This window comes from Buceros rhinoceros, unplaced genomic scaffold, assembly GCF_000710305.1.
Source record: "Buceros rhinoceros silvestris isolate BGI_N320 unplaced genomic scaffold, ASM71030v1 scaffold8272, whole genome shotgun sequence".
NCBI lineage: Eukaryota > Metazoa > Chordata > Aves > Bucerotiformes > Bucerotidae > Buceros > Buceros rhinoceros.
This window is the reverse complement of record NW_010400650.1, coordinates 20,126-39,446: the sequence shown is the minus strand read 5'-3', so window position 1 is coordinate 39,446 and position 19,321 is coordinate 20,126. Positions and strand designations below refer to the sequence as shown.

The 19,321-nt window shown below is 37.1% G+C and overlaps 2 protein-coding genes across 2 annotated transcripts in view; one reads left to right on the top strand and one right to left on the bottom strand.

Moving 5' to 3' along the window:
• Positions 1-1,065: 1,065 nt before the first annotated feature.
• Positions 1,066-5,268, top strand: LOC104489751 (protein-lysine methyltransferase METTL21C-like). The gene is made up of 4 exons (XM_010131953.1): positions 1,066-1,207; positions 2,213-2,355; positions 4,490-4,607; positions 4,874-5,268. Exons 1-4 carry the CDS (start codon positions 1,066-1,068, stop codon positions 5,266-5,268), a joined length of 798 nt encoding a protein of 265 aa, XP_010130255.1.
• Positions 5,269-6,096: 828 nt separating this feature from the next.
• Positions 6,097-19,321, bottom strand: part of TPP2 (tripeptidyl peptidase II) — a gene marked incomplete at its 5' end in the record, with an annotated part of 32,628 nt that continues 19,403 nt past the window's right edge. Inside the window, 6 exons of the mRNA XM_010131954.1 lie at positions 6,097-6,534; positions 7,158-7,277; positions 14,992-15,199; positions 16,496-16,626; positions 17,471-17,567; positions 17,667-17,812. Of these exons, the coding sequence (XP_010130256.1) occupies positions 6,445-6,534; positions 7,158-7,277; positions 14,992-15,199; positions 16,496-16,626; positions 17,471-17,567; positions 17,667-17,812 (792 nt within the window). The remainder of the gene's footprint in view (positions 6,535-7,157; positions 7,278-14,991; positions 15,200-16,495; positions 16,627-17,470; positions 17,568-17,666; positions 17,813-19,321) is intronic.

Here is a 19,321-nt window from a genome sequence, read left to right as displayed (position 1 = left end):
ATATATATATATATATATATATCTCTGCAGTGCATGTGGCTGGAGAAAGCAAACAAACATGCATTCTCAAGAACAAGCAGAATAAAGTCGATCATGGATAAAAATGCAACACGTTCCAGACATCATGATACATGGGAAAGGTGAACTTGTCCAGAGCAAGTTATAAACCATTTTTCTCTTTATACACATGTGTGTACATACATATGTGTGTATGCATATCCACGCGCACACACATGGATATGCATGTACATAGGTGCTGTCACCAAAGAAAAAGTTCCACTGGCGTATTTGTCTCCAGGCAAATTTAGATCCAGTCCTACTCCTGCTTTCACTGTTTGTTAGCTGGTATCAAGCAGTTCCTTCTTACTTTGGGTGCTGCCCTGTACACTGAAGATGCACAGTCATTCATAACACACGGAGAGTTCTCAAAAAAAAGCTCATGGATTGAAACTTCCACTACAATTACCTTCTGACCACAAACTCCATACTCTGCAGTTGACCACGTTTCAGGGTAATTCCAGTAGCTGTGCTGAAGGAAAAGGCAAAGGCAGCAACTGCGTATAAGAGACAAAATCAAGAGCACTGGTTGTAGCAAATTAACCAGTTTATTAAAGCAATAACAAGTCCTGGGTTCTCTGGGAAACGGTAAATTACACAGATAAAAAGTCATAGATGTCAAAAGACTGTTCATCTTTCTCAGCAGTTCCATCCACTGATAGGAGTACCATGTAAGTAGCTTAATTGTCAGACTGATTAGTGGCATCACTTCAGTGATGTAATGCTAAAACTTTGCACAAGCGATAAAATAATACAATAAACATGATAAAAGAAAAGCTCTGATAGCATTACCAAGAAGTGCTTGCAGCAATTTCCAGTGGAGTCATCTCTCATCATGGCTTCCTGTCCCTTCACCCTGTCATCGAAAAATTCCCAAAACCAAAGCCCGCTCGCTGTCTTCTTCCAGTCATAGTTCATACAAAAAGGGTGCCTGCGATGTTATTTGAGAGACTATACGAGAGAGCTTTTACAGTGTTATTTTTCCCCTTCCATTTCAGCTCTTTTGCCATGATCTCTGCACAGCAGCCACTGTTCCCCAACAAAATTCAAAGAGTAATGGACTGCCAAACTGAGGAAGAAGAAACCTGTGAAGAGCAGTATGACTCTGAAAACTGCACTTGCAGCTCCAAGAGTGCAGAATCCTACTCAGGTTTAATCCAATTTAAATACTGCAATTGCCTGGTGTGCTAGCATTTCATACTGCCAGTCTGCTAACAGTAAATGTCACCACATCACTTTTCCTTTTGATTTTTTTTTATTTTTACCATTTCCCCTTTTGTTTGTATTTATTGTCAGACCAAATCTACAAAAAAACCCGCTATCTGTAAGTAAGATGTACTTTTAAGAGGTCTCTGGATTTTATTTGGACATCTAAGAATTATTTCTCAATTACAATCAGAGATACAATTAGAATATGCATTAATTGGTCTGGCACTGCTGAAGCAGTGGTATTACAAATTTCAACAGGTCAAACTGTTCAAACACCCACCAAGGATTCCAGGCAGGCATCAATTAAAATCCATGCAAGCCAGAGCAAAGCTTTTCTCTTTTTTTGTATCATCTATGCGTATCCCGCTAACAGGCTTCCAACAACAGTACGGACATTCAGAACAGTGTCCTTGTTTTCAGTGAGATCAGAGAGAGCAGTTCAGAGCTCTCCTGAAAAATCTCACCTACAAGCCTATTCGCTATGATGAGACATGCTAGTGCAGCTGCAGTACTGACTCATTGAACAGCAGCATATCTGTCAACATACGCTTACAGAGTATCTTACAACTCTCCTTTTGTGGAAGAATGGTTAAAAAATAGGCACTAAAAAGATCTCAGGTTTTTTTGCAGCATAGGCCAAAATACAAGCTAGCTTGGTCCTGAAAGCTGTATTAGCAAAGTTGTACATTCAAATTAGTAGATTTTTCTAAAAGGCTTATTTCTATCTGTAAATTGCCCATTCAAGCACTCAATGGCAGGAAATGAATGATCATTGCTCCTCTCCCTCCCAGCCAGCCAGACTGTCCGCTTCTGGACAGCAACTAGTCTCAAGGCCAATGGCCTGACAGCTTTTCTAATCCATGCGCCTATGCACTATTTTTGTCAAGAAGGTTTTACTGTTATCAAGTTGCATATAGGAACACAAGTTTCACCTTTTCTCTCACAGGTGCACCAGTAACTCTTAAAATACTAGAGAACTGGGTTCCTAGAGTCTCACCCTACTTTGATAAAGAACACTACACCTATGCTGGCCACCGGATCATCATTCAGGAGTCCATAGAATACCTTGGAGCTGTGGTATGGCCGGGGGTAAGTACATGAAACAGCACCCAGAAAGCTGGCATAACAGAGGAGAAAACCTTGAGAGCGGCACGTGCATGTTAAGGAAGCTTTCACAGATGACACTTCTGACAGCGGAGGTTTCCCTAGGCAGAACGAAGTCGTGAAATACTTGAGCACAAAGCTCTGCTGTATGCTAATTTGCCAGTTCATGCGAGAACTGTGGCACCTAAGTACTTGTAAATTGGAGGCAGACACTGAAACAAAAAAATTAAGGGAGCTTGGGAAGAAGCGTCCAGCAGTTGTAATTGCTGCAACATGGTGGGACAATACACACAACTGAAGTGCTGCATTGAATGGCTGTAGAGTCTTCCGATGGGACAGGCCCATCAGGATAGGCAGTGTGTTAGGGAAAGGACCAGGGAATGTTGGTCAACGGCTGGCTGAATCTGAGCCAGCAGTGTGCCAAGGTGGCCAAGAAGGCCAGCACCATCCTGGCTTGTATCAGCAGTAGTGTAGCCAGCAGGAGTAGGGAAGCCATTGTCCCCGCACTTCGACTACTATGTCCAGTTTTGGGCCCCTCACTACAAGAAGGGCATTGAAGTGCTGGTCATGTCCAGAGTAGGGCCACAGCACTGGCAAAGGGTCAAGAGCACAAGTCCTGTAAGTGTTGATTAGCCTGGAGAAAAGGAGGCTCAGGGGAGACCTTATCACTCCTACAACTACCTGAACAGAGGTTGGGGTCATCTCTTCTCCCAAGTAAGAAGTTGAGCCAGGGAAGGTTTAGGTTGGATATTAGCAAAAATTTCTTTACAGAGAGGGCTGTGAAGCACTAGAAGAGGCTGCCAAAGGAAGTCCCCATCCCTGGAGGTATTTAAAAGACATGTAGACGTGTTGTTTGAGGGACACGGTTTAGCAATGACCCAGCAGTGCAGGGTGAATGGTTGGACTAGATGATCTTAAAGGTCTCTTTCAACCAAAATGATTCTGAGATTCTGTGAAAAAGAGGGCTGAAAAATAAAATTGTGAGATTAAGTGTAGAAGGTTAAAGCAATTAAATATGCTTCTTTTAAGGAACAGGCTGGAACAGTTTCACTGCAGTATAGAAAACCATACTTGCAAACAGTTCTTTGCTTCTCCTGCTCTTAAAACAAGAATTTTATGTGGACTGAGAAAATTGCCTTTGAGGGAAGAGAGGGTCAACTGATAAAGACATGAAAATTACAATTTCAAATTTTTTCAGATCCACATTTATTGAAAAAGCTCACAGAAAATGGCAGACATTTCAAAACAATAGAGAAATAAAAAGCATATGGGTGGGTGAAACAGTATCTTATTTTGAAATGTCAGTTCATCAGTTCTCACATTAATCAGGTGTCAGAATGCAGATGGTAAAACCTTCCAAGGAAATCAAGAGGCTGCATGAATTGGCCTGGTGATTCATTAGCTGTCAGCTTTCTCAGAGCAAGTAGCCAGTGTTGCATTATAAAAAGCACAAGAGTTAAAACAGTAACAGTAACATAACTCTAAAGAGAAGCAAGAGGGGCAAGTTAATTTCTTTGGCACCTGTCATAAATAGCTGATTTATTTATATTGGATTGATAAGGTCCTCACGAAGGTCTGAGAAGCAATACTGCCATACAGTGCTGTTGTACTTGTTTTTAAAAGTTTATACTGTTATCAACAGACAAGTGTTGAGTTGGTAAATAATACATTTTTAATACTTCCTTTAAAAAAACCAAAAAATCAGTTTAAAAAAAATCTCTCCTGAATCCTGAATCTACTTTATGATAGTGATAATAAACCGTAATATTTATCATAATAAACCAGACCCTTACTTTTTACATATTGATAAACCTCGTTTGCTGTTCTGACTGTATGGTTCACATCTAAACATTGCCCACCTTGAGCTGTCAGAGGACTCACAGTGTAGAGAAGTATGTAGCAAATCCATATCCCATAAACCTAAACTAAAAATAAGCTGTTTAATTTTTTTTAATATAAAAAACAGGACACAATTCTTTCCATATTACATTATGTTACAGCCTTCAGTGTTCTTCACTGTATAAAAAAACCCAAACAACCCACTCTGTATAAAAACATCTAATGAATTTTCATGCAACTTACCTGCTACCCTCTTACTGATGTGTGTTAACCATTTTAGGCACTGGCTTTATCTCAATATCTGGAATCAAACCAAGAACAATTCAACCTCAAAGACAAAAAAGTTTTGGAAATTGGTGCTGGAACAGGCTTGGTTTCCATTGTGGCTTGTATCTTAGGTTAGTAAATTTGCATTTCCTATTGGATTTCATGTGAAAGTTATTCTAGACCTGCCACCATCACTTTAAGGCAATGAAGCAACAGCTGAAGTAAGCTTTGCCACTGTTTTGGGGGTTTTTTTAAATGAAAATTACTGTAAAATATTGTTTTGTTAATAAATTAACTACCCTAGCTAGGGGTTAGGGAGAAGCTGGGGAAGTTATGTAGATAAAGTTTTTATATATATACGCTTAACTATGTACCTATACATTCATGTTTTCTTTAGGAGCTTACGTTACAGCTACTGATCTGCCTGAAGTTCTTGAAAATCTCTCATACAATATTTCAAGAAATACACGAAACATGAATACGCACAAACCAGAAGTGAGAAAACTGGTATGGGGAGAAGGCCTCAGTGAAGACTTTCCTGTATCAACTTACCATTACGATTTCATACTAGCAACTGATGTTGTATACCATCATACAGCTTTGGACCCCCTGCTAGCAACAATGGAGTATTTCTGTAAGCCAGGAACAGTTTTACTATGGGCAAATAAATTCAGATTCAGCACAGACTATGAATTTTTGGAAAAACTTTGCAATATGTTTAACACAACCATTCTAGCAGAATTTCCTGAAGCAAATGTCAAGCTGTTTAAAGCCACAGTAAGAGAGAATTAAAGAGAAAAATATTACCAATTTTGATTTAGTGGCAGCACCTTACAGTTTGGCATGTTTTGCAGCATTACTGTGCACCTTCAGTGTGTTTATGTTTGTAAAGTTGCAGTTGTATTTGACTTTTGCATTACAAGCTATGAAAAAACTCACCGGACAAATGATACAGCAATTTGTCTCTGGTTGATACAGACGACCTGTTCAAACAGAGCAATTTCACTCTACTGAAGGAACAATGATAGCAGCAATAGTTAGTAAAAAGGCTTTAACAGAAAGCATTGATCTTCTGGGCTGCACTGAACTTCTGTTGTTTTTAAGGTGTCTTTCAGCAAGTTTCATTCATGTACTCTTTCAGAAACCAATACAATTTTTAGCTTCATGATTTGTTTTTATTAATTATAAAATAATCTTTTAAAGTATCAGAGTGCACATGGTGTTTCTTGATCTTCAACTTTGCACATTTATTCTGCCAAGTTTTACATTTTTAACAGTATTAAACATATATGTATAGCTTTACAATACCTGATCAGGATTTAACTGTCTGGCACTTTTATACATGTATCAGCCTGTCCTGATACTGAACTTTGCATGGATTTGAGTTTGCCTGAAATCACTCCAAAACAAAAATTTACAAGAGCACCTATGCATCAGCAATTCCGAGTTACACATCGTAACCATTTGAGAGGTTGAAATTTTCTTAAAAAAATTAAATGTAAACTCTTGCAAACAATACAGGTAATGATGTCCCATTACTTTAGTCTAATAAATAAGATTTTAGCCACTCCTGAAGTAGCTTTAAGGCCTTCATACAACTGAAATTAAGACCAAACATGTTAAAATTCAGTTTACTGTAAAAAATACAGAGCTTTTACAGGTTTACAATTAAAATTAACAGTTAAGAACCTAACATGCATGCAGTAATAAGCCTTTCCAGCCTAATTCCAAATCCTTGGTGTGGCAGTTCTGGCACATCCATTGCCAGCAATGGGATGCACAATAAGGAAACTCCCTGACGATAGGAGTTAGGTATTAAGCTGTACCCAAGTGCCTTTACTGATAAATACACACAATTCAATAATCAGCATTCAGTAATGAAAACATGCGTTCCAGTAAAAAGCCAAACTTATCTTTCAATATCCTGTCCCATAGAAAAATCACTTGAAGTTTACAATTGTTGGGTTTCTAGAATACACAATAATCAGGTGGATACATGACAGGAAGCCAATTTTCAGTGAAAGTTGCACAATGAGTCCATCCAAGCAACTTCATTAGCTGAAGAAAAAAGCAAACATTGAAAAAAACGTAAGAAGCTCTAGGGTTTTATTCTTTTTAAAATCTAAACCCTTTCAACAAACAGTGCATTGACACCAATATCTTACTAAAAATGTCTATTATCAGAAAAATAACGGATTGGAGAACTGGTGATCTTTGAATTGTTTAGCCCTGAAATGGGAAAAAACCAGACATTCCATATGACCTACAGCCTTACAACTCAATGCGCAAAAAATTTGTCCCAGGAGTTACAATAATTCCCATTAGTTCTCCACCTGTATTCTGCTATCAATAATTGTGATTGATGAAAATAGCAGTGGTTAAACAGCAACAGAATGGGATTTTAAATATGCAGAAGATCTTTAGTTAAGTTGTCTCTCTTTGTGCCCTAAAGTAAGTTGCAAAAAATAACAGTTGCTCACAAATTTGCTATTCTAGAAAAATAAAGAAGAAATCACTATTAAAAATGGAGGCCAAGCCACAAAAGCCTGAATAAAGTAAAAATGTTGAGTTTAGTGAGTTCTACAAAGTGAAAGGTACCAAAAGTTCAGAGAGACTTATATCTTACTTTTAAAAGCTTATCAGTCCTAATATAGCCCACTGCTTTACCAAATACGCCTTACCTGAATGCAGTTTTTCAAGTTGTCCTTTGATGGCTTCTCTTCTGCAAGTTTTGTGGCAAACTTGAGACCTCTCCCATACATTTTATTTACCAATGCATGCTTATAGGCAAAAGTCAACACCTACAATGCAAACCCAAAACAAAATTAGATATTTTAATATTTTAATCTCACAAGGCTTAAAAAGCCTTGTATCATGACAGATTCTGTTCAGGTAGCAGAAGTGATTTACAGTAAAACATTTAAATAAGATAGGTTGCATTTTTCTTTGCAGTAAACCAGATGATTCACAGCAGTAGTTATAAACATTAACTTCCTAGAGACTATGACTTTATGAACATATTTGACTTCAGAACAGCTTATGTATGACAGATGTTACTAATAATTTTTTTATTCATGATATTTTTAGCTTCTCATTCTCTAGAGGCAACTGTATGGTATATAAGAAAGATAATTAAAAAAATAAATCAAGAACCAGGCAAGTACATGTATGACCCACTAAAACAAAGACCCAGTTGAGAGTTCTCATTCCTAGGAACTCACAAATTTACTGCAGAAACACATATGAACGTACACAGTGAATGGTATATACACAGACACACATATAGAGAAATGCACGTCATTATAAACAAGCAATGAAGACAGGTAAGCATGAAGACAAGCCTCAAGTTTTGAGTCAGCTCCTCAGTTCTGTTAATTTATTAAGAGATTATAAAAAAAAGCTTCCTCTTGATAAAGTTTCTGAAGACACAGCTTACGATACTCGTCAATGTTGTAACTAACATGCGCAAATGAACATGTCTGCGTAAGCGCTAATGTAAAATAAATCAGGTTCTTGACAGCCAAACACTGACAGCATTCAAGGTGTTGCAAGATAGTTCACACCATTTCACCAGACAATCAAGACACTTTCATTTAATTCCATTGGAAAACTCACAGTAAATAGCTATTTAAATTTTTTTTTTTTTTTTACTGAAGAGTAACATAGCAAAGTTGGTGAATGTGGTGGTGTTTCTGTTGCTGGTAAAGTATATGAGATCTCGCATTAAGAGTTTGCTGTTAATTTCTCCTCATTCATTATAGTATTTTTCCTTTCCTCTGACTCAGCCAATAAAAGTTACATTTTCCCAATGTCCACTTAATCGCATTAAGAAACGCAAGCAAAAACTTCAAGGATGTTCAGAAACAAATACTTTGCATTAGAGCAGAAAAATTTAAAATATTTTTTTTAGAACATAAACATTAAGGAATCGGAGATTTGAATCCTGCAAGGACTGAAGAACCTTCCTAATTTCAGCTGCCTGAACACTTCCATTAAACGTTCATCACATGCACAAGTCCTTGCAGGATCAATACTTCAAAGATTGAGCTAAAAAAGAAGAAATAAGCTTAATAATCAAGCAGTTCAAGGTGTAATTTTGAAGCTCTAAAGATTACGCCAAGCAGAGTTGCTCACTCTTCTTCTGTCTTCAAGTACTTATTTTGTTGTGTTGAAGTATTCACTTAACTGTAGTAGCTTAAAACACACACATATATGCAACAATGAGCATACAGCACCATTCACGTAAGAGATTTTCCAAATTTTGCTATTGGAAAAATACTTTGCATGCTGCATTCTCAATCCAATTATTCTGGATATTTTCCTAAAGCAAAACACATTAGCAAACACTTCTGAATAATTGCTCAGTGGATCTATTAGCAGATTTAGTTGGTTGAACTAAACTAAAAAAAAAATCCCTTCTGTAAAAGATGGTAGAACCACAAAACAAAAACAAAACAAAAAACATAACCAAATGAAAAATGCATTGGAGCTCTCAGCAAATATAACATATCGGAGGCTAACCAGAAATAATGTCACTGCTCTATTAAGAAAGCTCTTACCTGACCCTGTAAGTTTTGAATGGTTATTGAACATCAGTGATAAAGGCAGGAGGAAAGCCACTTGACAGCCTTTCTCTCGTAACAGGGCTTCCTAGAGTTTTTGTGGCAAGAAAACAAAGCATTTTACGAAACACCCTTGTTCTGGCCAAATAAAAGTCTGGGTATTTCTAAACGAGAAAAAAAGTTCTCTGGTGGACCGAAAGGTTGAAAACAATGCTCCAAGAGCTCTTGATAATAGGAAATAATTTCTGTCTTAGTGCTTGGAAGAAAAACCCAATCGACTGTACACAAGCTCAGTAAAACTACTAAATGTTCATTAGCACTTCAGAAGTTAAGGCATGAGACGCTTTAAAATTGGAATAGGTTTACAAACAAAAAATTTTAGAGAAGAAATAATACTTTATAACTTGTGCGCATACAGGTCAAATTAAGCCTTACAGTTAAAATATCGCAAACTTTACAAGACCGCAGAAGTGAAGATTACGATTCCTTGATATATGTAAATAAAATGTGAACTGGAGCGCTATTAAGATCTAACAGAGAAAACAGCTGCTATCCGAAGGTATAACAACAGGAAATAAACCATTTTGTAGTATCATTAGCAGTTGCTAGATGAAAGAATAGGAATTCTGTATTTTTAATAAGTATAACAGAACAAGTGATAAGGCCCAGAAATTGGCCAAAGGGCAATGAACAAAGGGTAACAAGAAAAGGCAATGTGTACTTATAGGATACTGGAGGGAAAAGAACTGTTAAGTGTTTTATTTCCCAAGCTAATGGCCTGCAATACTAAGTGTGCTAAGAACCAGACCCCATGAACATGGCTGCAAGTCCATCTCCTGATTAGCTGCCTAACTTGCCTTTGGCTACATAAGATGCGCATGTAGGGCAGTAAAAAAAAAAAAAAAAAAAAAAAAAAAAAAAAAAAAAAAAAAAAAAAAAAACAACAAAAACCTCTCTCAAGACATTTGCAGGGCTGAATCTAGTAACATTAAACTACTTTTCTCATATCCCAGGACTGTTATTTATGAAAAAAGACGTATGTAAGCAGTTACTTTAACCAGTTGATTAAAATGTATCTAAAATTTACATTTACAAATAATACTAGATTAAGCCATATAAGCTATAGGTAACACACTCCAACTGCTTGTAAGAACGCTTAAGTTGTAATGTTTATAATTGCCAGCAAAGGAGTTTTTTCAGGTCCATATGCATCTATGGTAATGATCTAAGGTTTCTTAACTATGCTTGTTTACTCCTCTCTGCTTTATCAACTGGCCTATTACAAATAGAAGCAATATTCATATAAAAATATTGACATCATATTTTCAAGAGAGGGAGGGGGAACTTGAGTTCCCCCTCAAGAGACGGAATCAAGTATCCAGCAACGAATTTTTGGCAGAGACTGAATACAATCAGCTGGACGGTAACATGAAAAACAATCCAGGCTAAAGATGTTTAAAAGACAAGATGGAAAGGTCTTGGCCTTTTATTTGTTTTGAAACAAACTTATTTTTAAACGTGACTTTTTGCTTTTCCCCAACAGCTGATTTAAAGGTTGAGGGGCATTAAATTCTACAGATGAGTCATTCCCAGTAACAAACAGGCAACATCTTACTACTCTCCTCTAACAGTTTTGTTTAAAACTGAAGATTTTGGCCTACAAATTTTAAATCTATGTTCTAGGTAAAAGAAAAAATTGCTTGACGTATATTCCATTATTAAAACCCCCAAAGCACTATAACAAATGTGTTAGCATAAACAAACAAATACTTGCTGCATAGAGCTGTTTCAACTGGAGTCTATTTGAACTGCTTTTGTGAACACAGGGGACAAATATTCTCTTTCATGTCTCATTTAAAATAAATCTTCAGAGACAAGTGATCTAACTAGAATAGCTGAAAGTGTCAATGAATGCACTTACCATCAGAAGTCAGCACCAGCCTCCCTACATACTTTCTACAATACGGGGACAAGCACAATACTTCAGTGAAAAACAGGCCATTCAAAGGAACTAATGAATGCCCTGTGATAACACTTGGTTACTTTAACTAAAGAGTGAACAGAAATGCCCAGAAAAGTGTTCTCTCTCTCTTTTCAAAAATTTACTTAGCCTTTTAGTTACTGACACCCAGATGAACTTCGACTTATATGAAGCTTAGCAGTAAAAACACTTAGAGCAATGTTTCCACATAATTCCATACATATACTTGAAAGACTAGTGCCTTATTTCCATCCTTTTTCACCCAGTTCCATCTTATGAGTGCCAATGCCACAAAGCAACGTCCACATACATGAAGGTCACCACATTTGTTTCCAAAATAGTGCTTTAGAATAAGCTGGTTGCCTCTTGCAGATCCTCATTGGAAGTATGTTCACTGAAGGCATGTCTCTAATCCTACATCACTACTCTTTCTCCTTCCAAACCTCTTCTATCCCCAAAAGGCAAAGGAGTCACGCAAGGTTAGGTGATAGAGCCAAGTCACAACACGTCATTTTATCATTCTGGTCCAAGTCAAACCAGAGTAGGATCACAGAAAAGCCGTTAAAGTCATAATATCTTGTTTTCTACCAAGGTAAATTCTGCCAATCACAAGTCAGCTGGACTGAAGAACACATTCAACACTCTCACACTTACCCTAGCGAAAATACTTGTTTCTTAGACAGACTATTTTGAAGCCTTAAATACCACATTACAAAATTAAGTCCTCAACATTGCACCTAAACTCCTCATCTTCAAAAGAAGCAAGCTACATGAACAGCACCGTTCCCCTTAAATGGTCAAAACTGCAATTTTTCCTCTAATATTCTGCAAAATAAAATTATTTGCACTACACTATTCAACTTGTTTTTTAAAATAGCAAAGCACTCCAGAAATACGACAGCATATTGCATGCAACACCTTGGTGGAGGTTTATGTAACTGTTTCTTCCAAATAGATAGAAGCTGCTGCAAAGGAGGAAGATCAAAGACCACTGCAGGTATTTAAAACAGTCTATTGGCCCATGTCCAGGGCAGAACTTGTTTTTACAAACAGGAAGCTAAAAGAGCTTTAAGCACAATTGCGCTTACAAAACTTGTCAGCCATTATAACAAAAAAATATGGTGATCAGACAGCTTGAACATAATATGCAGTTTGAATGAAGGAACTATAAAGTATTGTTAATTTTCAAAGGAAAGTTACAGCCCATGACATGCGTGTACAGCCACTCTCACAGTTTACAACAATGACAGTAGGAATATAACTGTAGAGGGAGTTTTTTATGGGTTTTTGTGGAAGGCCGTATCATACTTATGTAGTCTTACTCATTAATAACGATTCTTTAAAAAGCTAAGTAGAGTTTAATTGGATCCTCATATGTTTATGATTTGCAGTTACCAAAGAACATTACATCGCTGGCTGGAAACTGTATTGCTAACAACTGGAACAGCTGGTATGAACAGTGTAATTGCTAACTACAGCCAGTTCCTAAGAAAACTACTAGATGAACATGACACCTGTACTAAAGGAAATGAAAAATATGAATGGAAGCAAGCATGAAACTTCTAGGAAGCAATAAAGGAAAACCAAAAAAGTTTCTCAACTGAAAATATCTTCCTTTGCCCTTGTCCTAGTCCTTTTCTCCAGATCTGTTATCAGCAAAAAATCATTAGAGTATTCTATGATCTCCTTTCAAAGCAAAATTCACAATCCCATCAAGGACCAAGTCATACTATTCTCACTCCTCATCCCTTTCAAAGAGTTTCCAGAAAAAGAAATCGTCAAAAGTACAAGAGTGAATAATCAGAATTCTCAGTTCCAATAATCATATGAGAGCTTTAAGTAGCAGCACATATTTCTTTCCCTTCAAACTTTAACTTATCTACAAATACTGCTGGGATTAAGGTACTGAACAGTACCATGGGAGAGATGAGAGGATACATCCATCATGTGATCTTTAGACACGTTAAACTGATAGCTAGCAAAACCGACACTACATCATTACTGATCAACATACATGCTCCTAGGTCACGGAAAGCATGAAGAAGAGCATGTAGTGAGCTACATAAATTACTTGCTAAGCAGTCACTGAATCACAAAATGGTTGAAGGAAGAAGGGAGCTCTGAACATTGTCTAGTCCAACCCCCCCGCTCAAAGCGAAGCATCCTGTAGCAGGTTGCCCTGGACCAGATGTGTTTAAGTTTTGACTACCTGCAAGGAGTGGGACTTCACCCCTCTCCAGGCAACCCATTATAGCATTTGACAACCCTCACAGTAAAAAACCCAAACAACTCTTCCCTTCCCTTCCTCCTTCACCCCTAAAAGCCACAGGAATAACAAACCCCAACTTTTTCTTAAGTAGAAGTTCCCGTGTTTTAGCTTGTGCCCATTGCCTCTTGTTCTGTCACTGGGAACCACCGCCCCTTATCATGTATCCATACAGATACACAAAATCTCCTTGAACTTCCTGTTCTCCGCGGTGAACAGACTCAGCCCCTCCTTACATGACAGATGCTCTAGTCCCTAAATCATCTTTGTGGCCTCACACACTACTATTTATACTAGTAATCATAACTGCCCTGATAGAGGACAATTTGTCCAGCAGGAAGAGAACACAGAAGACAAACTGTACGCGGCCCAGGCAGGCCTGAGTGAGGCTGTGTGTGCGCATGGGACAAAAAGGCTGCAGAAAAGAGTAAGACAAACATGTACCCCAGGTGTCATTAAGAGGTATTACGAAATGCTCATTTTCTCCATTTTCAGAAGCCACCCATTTAAAACACCCAGAGCACTCTAGAATGAGGATACTTTTAGCCCCAAAACAATGTACTGGTTTTGGCTAGGATAGAGTTACTTTTCTTCACAGTTGCTCCTACAGGATATGTTTTGGATTTGTGAGAAAAACACTGTTGATAACATAGGGATGTTTTCGTTAGTGCTGAGCAGTGCTTACGTAAAGTCAAAGCCTCTTCTGTTCCTCACAGCCCCTCACCACCATTGACCAGGCAGAAGGTGCACAAAAGGGGAGGACACACAAGCGGGACAGATGACCCCAGCTGACCAAAGGGATATTCTACACCGTAAGAGATACTGCTCAGCAATAAAAGATATGGGGAACAAGGTAAGGGAGGATGTTCGAAGTGACGGCATTTGTCTTCAATTTAATTTCAATTTCTCTTTTGTAACTACCTGAAGTGCTTTGGCAATTTAACTGAATTATAAACAAATACGTTGGTCACTTCATCTTCCACTAAAACACATCCATATGCAAGAGTTAAGTACAGCAACTAATTAATACTCAGTAACTCAAAAGTTAAACATACAAAGTCATAAACTCTGTAAATTAAAAGCTACATAACTAATCACTTATAAGAGGTTTGTTTTTTTTTTTCATTTGGAATAGTCTTGAATGAAGCAGACAAAAACTTCAATCTCAGGATTAGGAACCTTGAAGCAACAGGGAAATCTGTGCCAATACATACGGAAGTGCAATTATTTCACAAGGTTTCTTCCTTTACCTCTAGCGACATTACTGAGAGCAAAACATAAAACTTCTCTTGTCCATAGCGTAGAAGAGACTACAGAATGCAGGACTGAACAGAGCAGGGATGCTGCACACTTCTGTGCGTGTACAGCTAGAACAGTGCAGAGGTTAATCAAAAATATTCCCTGAAAGGTACAGAGAGAAGCAATTCAATAAAGCAAGCAGCTTTTTCATGGAGATCTGTTACTGTTCTATACCTTGCCTTAACCTCTACATCCACACGCACAAAGATGTGCTTACCATGAATTTGACAGGCTTGGCAAAACCTCTGTGAAAAAAGGTCATTAAGAAAGCACAACATATGGGGACAGCATGAAAAAGTAGAGAGGAGCAACGTATGAGGTTGTGCACACAAAGGCAGTGGAAAATTCCAGGAGAAACCATGAAAAAACCCAACATGCAGAAGACAAAACCCACTCTGCTCTCTTACCTTGCTGTCAAAGAGATCAGTCCATTTTGTTGTTTCCCAGAAAGTCTCTGTCAAAGCTTCTGAGCAGCTATCGTGATCCTCATCTTTGCCTTCTACATCACTGGAAGCAGCCCCTTCTTGGGCCTGCAGATGAAGAAGCTGGTCAGCCAGTGCACTTCCTTTTCGACAAAGTGCGTCCACTAAAGTGGTCTTCTGTTTTTCCATTTCACTAGAAAAAACCAGCATGGAAAACATTAAGAACTTTTTCCAGGTCAAAGAGCAGAATCAGTGCTGTACTGAGTTTCAGCTAAAATGTTTACAGCAGTTAGTATACATAAAATGAAAATAAGCACGAAGATAATTTTTAAAGCATGGATATTTTCCTTACATTTAACTAACTCTAAAAATTACCTAGAGACTCTATGCATTAAACAAGTTTAATCATCCTTCTAAGCCTGAAACGCTTTTGATGTCTTAAGGCAAGGGCATCTCAGGATTCCAAAAGTGAGTAAGCCATTATCTAGACATACAGGTTTATACTTCCTGGTGTTATACACAGAGGGAGCCAAATACATCACTAGAATAAGCAGATACAATTCTGCTGCCTTCAAAGGAACTGCAGCCATTTAAAGCACCATTAAATTTGGTGTTCAGTTTCAGATGCTAGATTCAACCACATGATCTTAATGGGTCAACTTACCAAGAAATGTTTAGAAGGAAATTCATTTTGTCATAGCTTTGCTTTTATATTAGCAATTCTAGAATTACACACAAATATTCAGGATAGCTAAGACAGACTAGTTTTACAACTGAAATCTAGTATTTTATCTAAAATAACCATGAAATCTGCATCTCCCATTTTAAGGGCCTAATCTTCAAATCTGCCTCTCTGTTCACCAAACATGCCACACACTGCAAAACCCATCAGTTATTCTCCAGACTAGGATGTCACCTTCAAAACACTGTCTTCCTAAGGACACATACTGGTAATTCAGAAGAACAATCTGAAACCGAAGAAAAACAACAGATCTCAAAAATACTCTGTAGCACAAGTATAGTTATCACACTTTTCACAAATGAAATCTTTTCCAGGCAGTTACTACTTAGACTGCTGCTATCTTGTCTTCAAATACAGAACCAAAAGGGTGCAAACTATTATGAAAAGGCAGGAAGCAGTCAAAACACACCCCTCTGTATCAAAATACTCCAGCGGTCCCTTTGATCCAAGATCAAGCTTGATCTGAAAAAAACCTAATACTCAATTTTTCTGAAACATTTAAATCCTGAAAGCACCCTTGTTTGTTTTATTTAGTATTTCTAAGTAAAAATCTGCAGGTTTCAATGTTCCTGCATTCTGGAGATACACTAAGAAAACAAAAAATTTTTCAGTCAAGTTTGAAATTACCTGTGCCTCAAAAAATAACAGAAATTATAAAAATGTTAGTCATTCCATTTCTTAGAAGCAGAGACAAAGTACATAGATTACAGAAATAGGATGCAAGAAAATTATTTACTGGGTAGGTACTTTTTTATAGTAGTTGCATCAGGCCTGGGATCAGTCTTCATGGCAAAATAGACTGCTAATGCTGTCTGATCAATATGAGAGATTACAGTATTTGCAGCTTCAACAATTTCATCAAGTCTTTTCATTCGTTCCTAAAACAAGAACAAAAGAGGTGTTTAGCACTATGAAATCACACTACTTCACTGTTGACTCTACTAACACTAGGATAGTTGCAAAGGTATGCAGAAGTAACAGATAATTCAGTATGTCCTTTTCCCCACTTTCTCCAATTTTGGATTAAAAGAACTCCTAAGAAGTCTGCATTATCAGGACTTCCCGCATATGTAGTTCATTTGATTGAAAACATATTGTAAAATCTGAGGTGGATATATGCAAAAGGTAGAGTTTACAGAAAGAAAACCAACTTTCAGTACAAAGTAATCCTCTTAAATAATGGTAGCAGAAATATATATAAAATCAGAATCAAATAAACAGAAGGATATTCAAGCTACTGACATATAAACAAAGCTGTTTATCCTCAGGATAAAAAGAAAAAGCAGTCATCTGTGAACTCTTCTGGTTCTCATTTTTTAGGACAATGATAGATGGTGGATTTAGCTGTGTCATTTCAAGGGGTTACTGTCCTCAGCTGCCTCAGCAATTCTGCTAGAAGAAATTGAGAGGCTGAATGGGATGTGTGCTTGTCTCAGTAACCACCATTTAGACTAATATTGTTGTAGCCTAAGAAAACTTACAGTGTGTTTAATTTAATAAGGAGTAAATGACAAGCAAACATACTGTAAGTAGGCATACTTTCATTCTGCTGTGGGGAAAAAGGAAATCACAGTCACTTAGGGAAGCAGATGTCAATGTAATTAGGAATTTCTGCTTTATAGCACTGAGCACAGCTATGGCAGTCACAGCAAGACCAAACATGTATGAAGAAAGACTCAGTTGTTTAGGTTACATGGACAAATAAAATTTAAAAAAGTTAACCTTGTCGGAATCCAGCTGATGAAGTCTTGCAACATACAATGGAAGGTGATTAGGAAATGCTTCTTTCAACTCGTTATACATGTCGGTGGCATCCAGCCTAGAAGAGAGGAGAACATAGCATGAAAATACAGATTCTGCATTTTTTTTTTTTTTGCACAACTGCTTCCAGCTTCCGTAGTCACGACAGTAGACATACTTGGTCATCCACTGTATTTTTAGATCTCTTAAAGCTTCAGCATATTCTTCTTTTACATCTTTTTCTTGTTCTCTTTCTTTCTCTTTACTGCCATTTTTACTCTTTGATGGTGACGGTATCAGATGATAGTGAACAGTAAGGACATCCTAGAAGTGGGAAAAGAGACACATACTGAGAGGGATACAGTACACTTTTTTCAGATGCTATGTAAAAAGCTCTATCATAACAAGCAACTACTCTGATCTACACGCACACCGAGAAAGTATTTTGAGAGTAAAGGTATTAGTCATTGAGAAATGGTACATTAAGAATTGTAGAACATAAATATTAAAACAGCACAGTGGGTGTAAAACAAGAATGCCTAAAACTTAGCTAGTTTTATACTAATATAATTTTACATAATATTAGTTAAGGAATCAGAATGGTAGTTTATTTTTTGTTTATAAAAAAGCAAACAACTTGGTTAAAAGACAAAGGAAAAAATCAGATATCCCATCCTACAAATCTGGCAATAAACAAATCAATAAAGATGAGTTAATTCTAAAAAAATAGTACCACAGTTGCATGATCATGAATAATTTCATAGGATACTCAAGTTTATTCCTCCCAAGATAGTATTTGTTTCACGTGCCTACTGAATTAGCTGATGCATCCACAGCACAGTTTGCTGCTACAGACTTTCAAATTTCACCTATATCTACACTCAAATTAAATAGACACAACAGTATTTTTTTTTCAGTCCTGTATGCAGAGAATATATATTATATATAGCAGAGATATATCACTATAGGTTGTGTTCATGCTACAGTAGTCAACAATTACCCATGAGAGAATCAGCTACAGCTATTTAAAAGGATAGTTCTAACCGATCTTAGAAAATGCTCTGGAGTATGTTTCCTAAGATGATTTACATATAAATTTGCAAATCAGCCAGCACTAGATTTCAGTCATTGCTTCTAAAACATTGCAGTTGCTGGGGGAAGCTGTTTTGTTGGTTTTGGTTTTAATGTTTCAGTTTTTAAAAAATCCTCTCCCCGAACACTGAGGGCACATGTCCCATTATTTTACATATAGGATATTTTCGCAGAGAAGATCACTTAACTTTAAATCCTCTAGATTACCATTACTTTGTTGCAACATTGTACAAAATGTTGTACAATGTCAATTGCTATGGTAATTTAATTATTCATGTCAATTATTCCAAAATACATTTGTGGGAATATGTTTCCAATAAACCAGGTCAGTGTTCTGTAATGAAATTATTTCAGGTTAAATAAATAGTGGGTATAAAGGTGACTGTTAGAAACTGCTAAGTGTAACCTTGAAATAATGGACTTCAACACCACGTTTCTGAAACCATTCAAGAACATTGATGCAGAACAATTTTATTTGAACTCATAGTTCAAACAGACCAGCAGCTTGCTATGAGTTACTGAAAACAAAACTGGTAAGAGAAAGTGACATCAATATTCCCTTAAAATTTTCCCCATACTTAATATGTAATTGCAGATGAAGCACAAAATTGACATTTACATGTTTCTTTAAAAAGTTTAGATCGCTAATCTACATTAAAGCACGTAGCTTTCACAGGAACTATCCTACACACATGCATTTCAAGTAAAATCACAGAATCGTTTTGGTTGGAAGAGACCTTT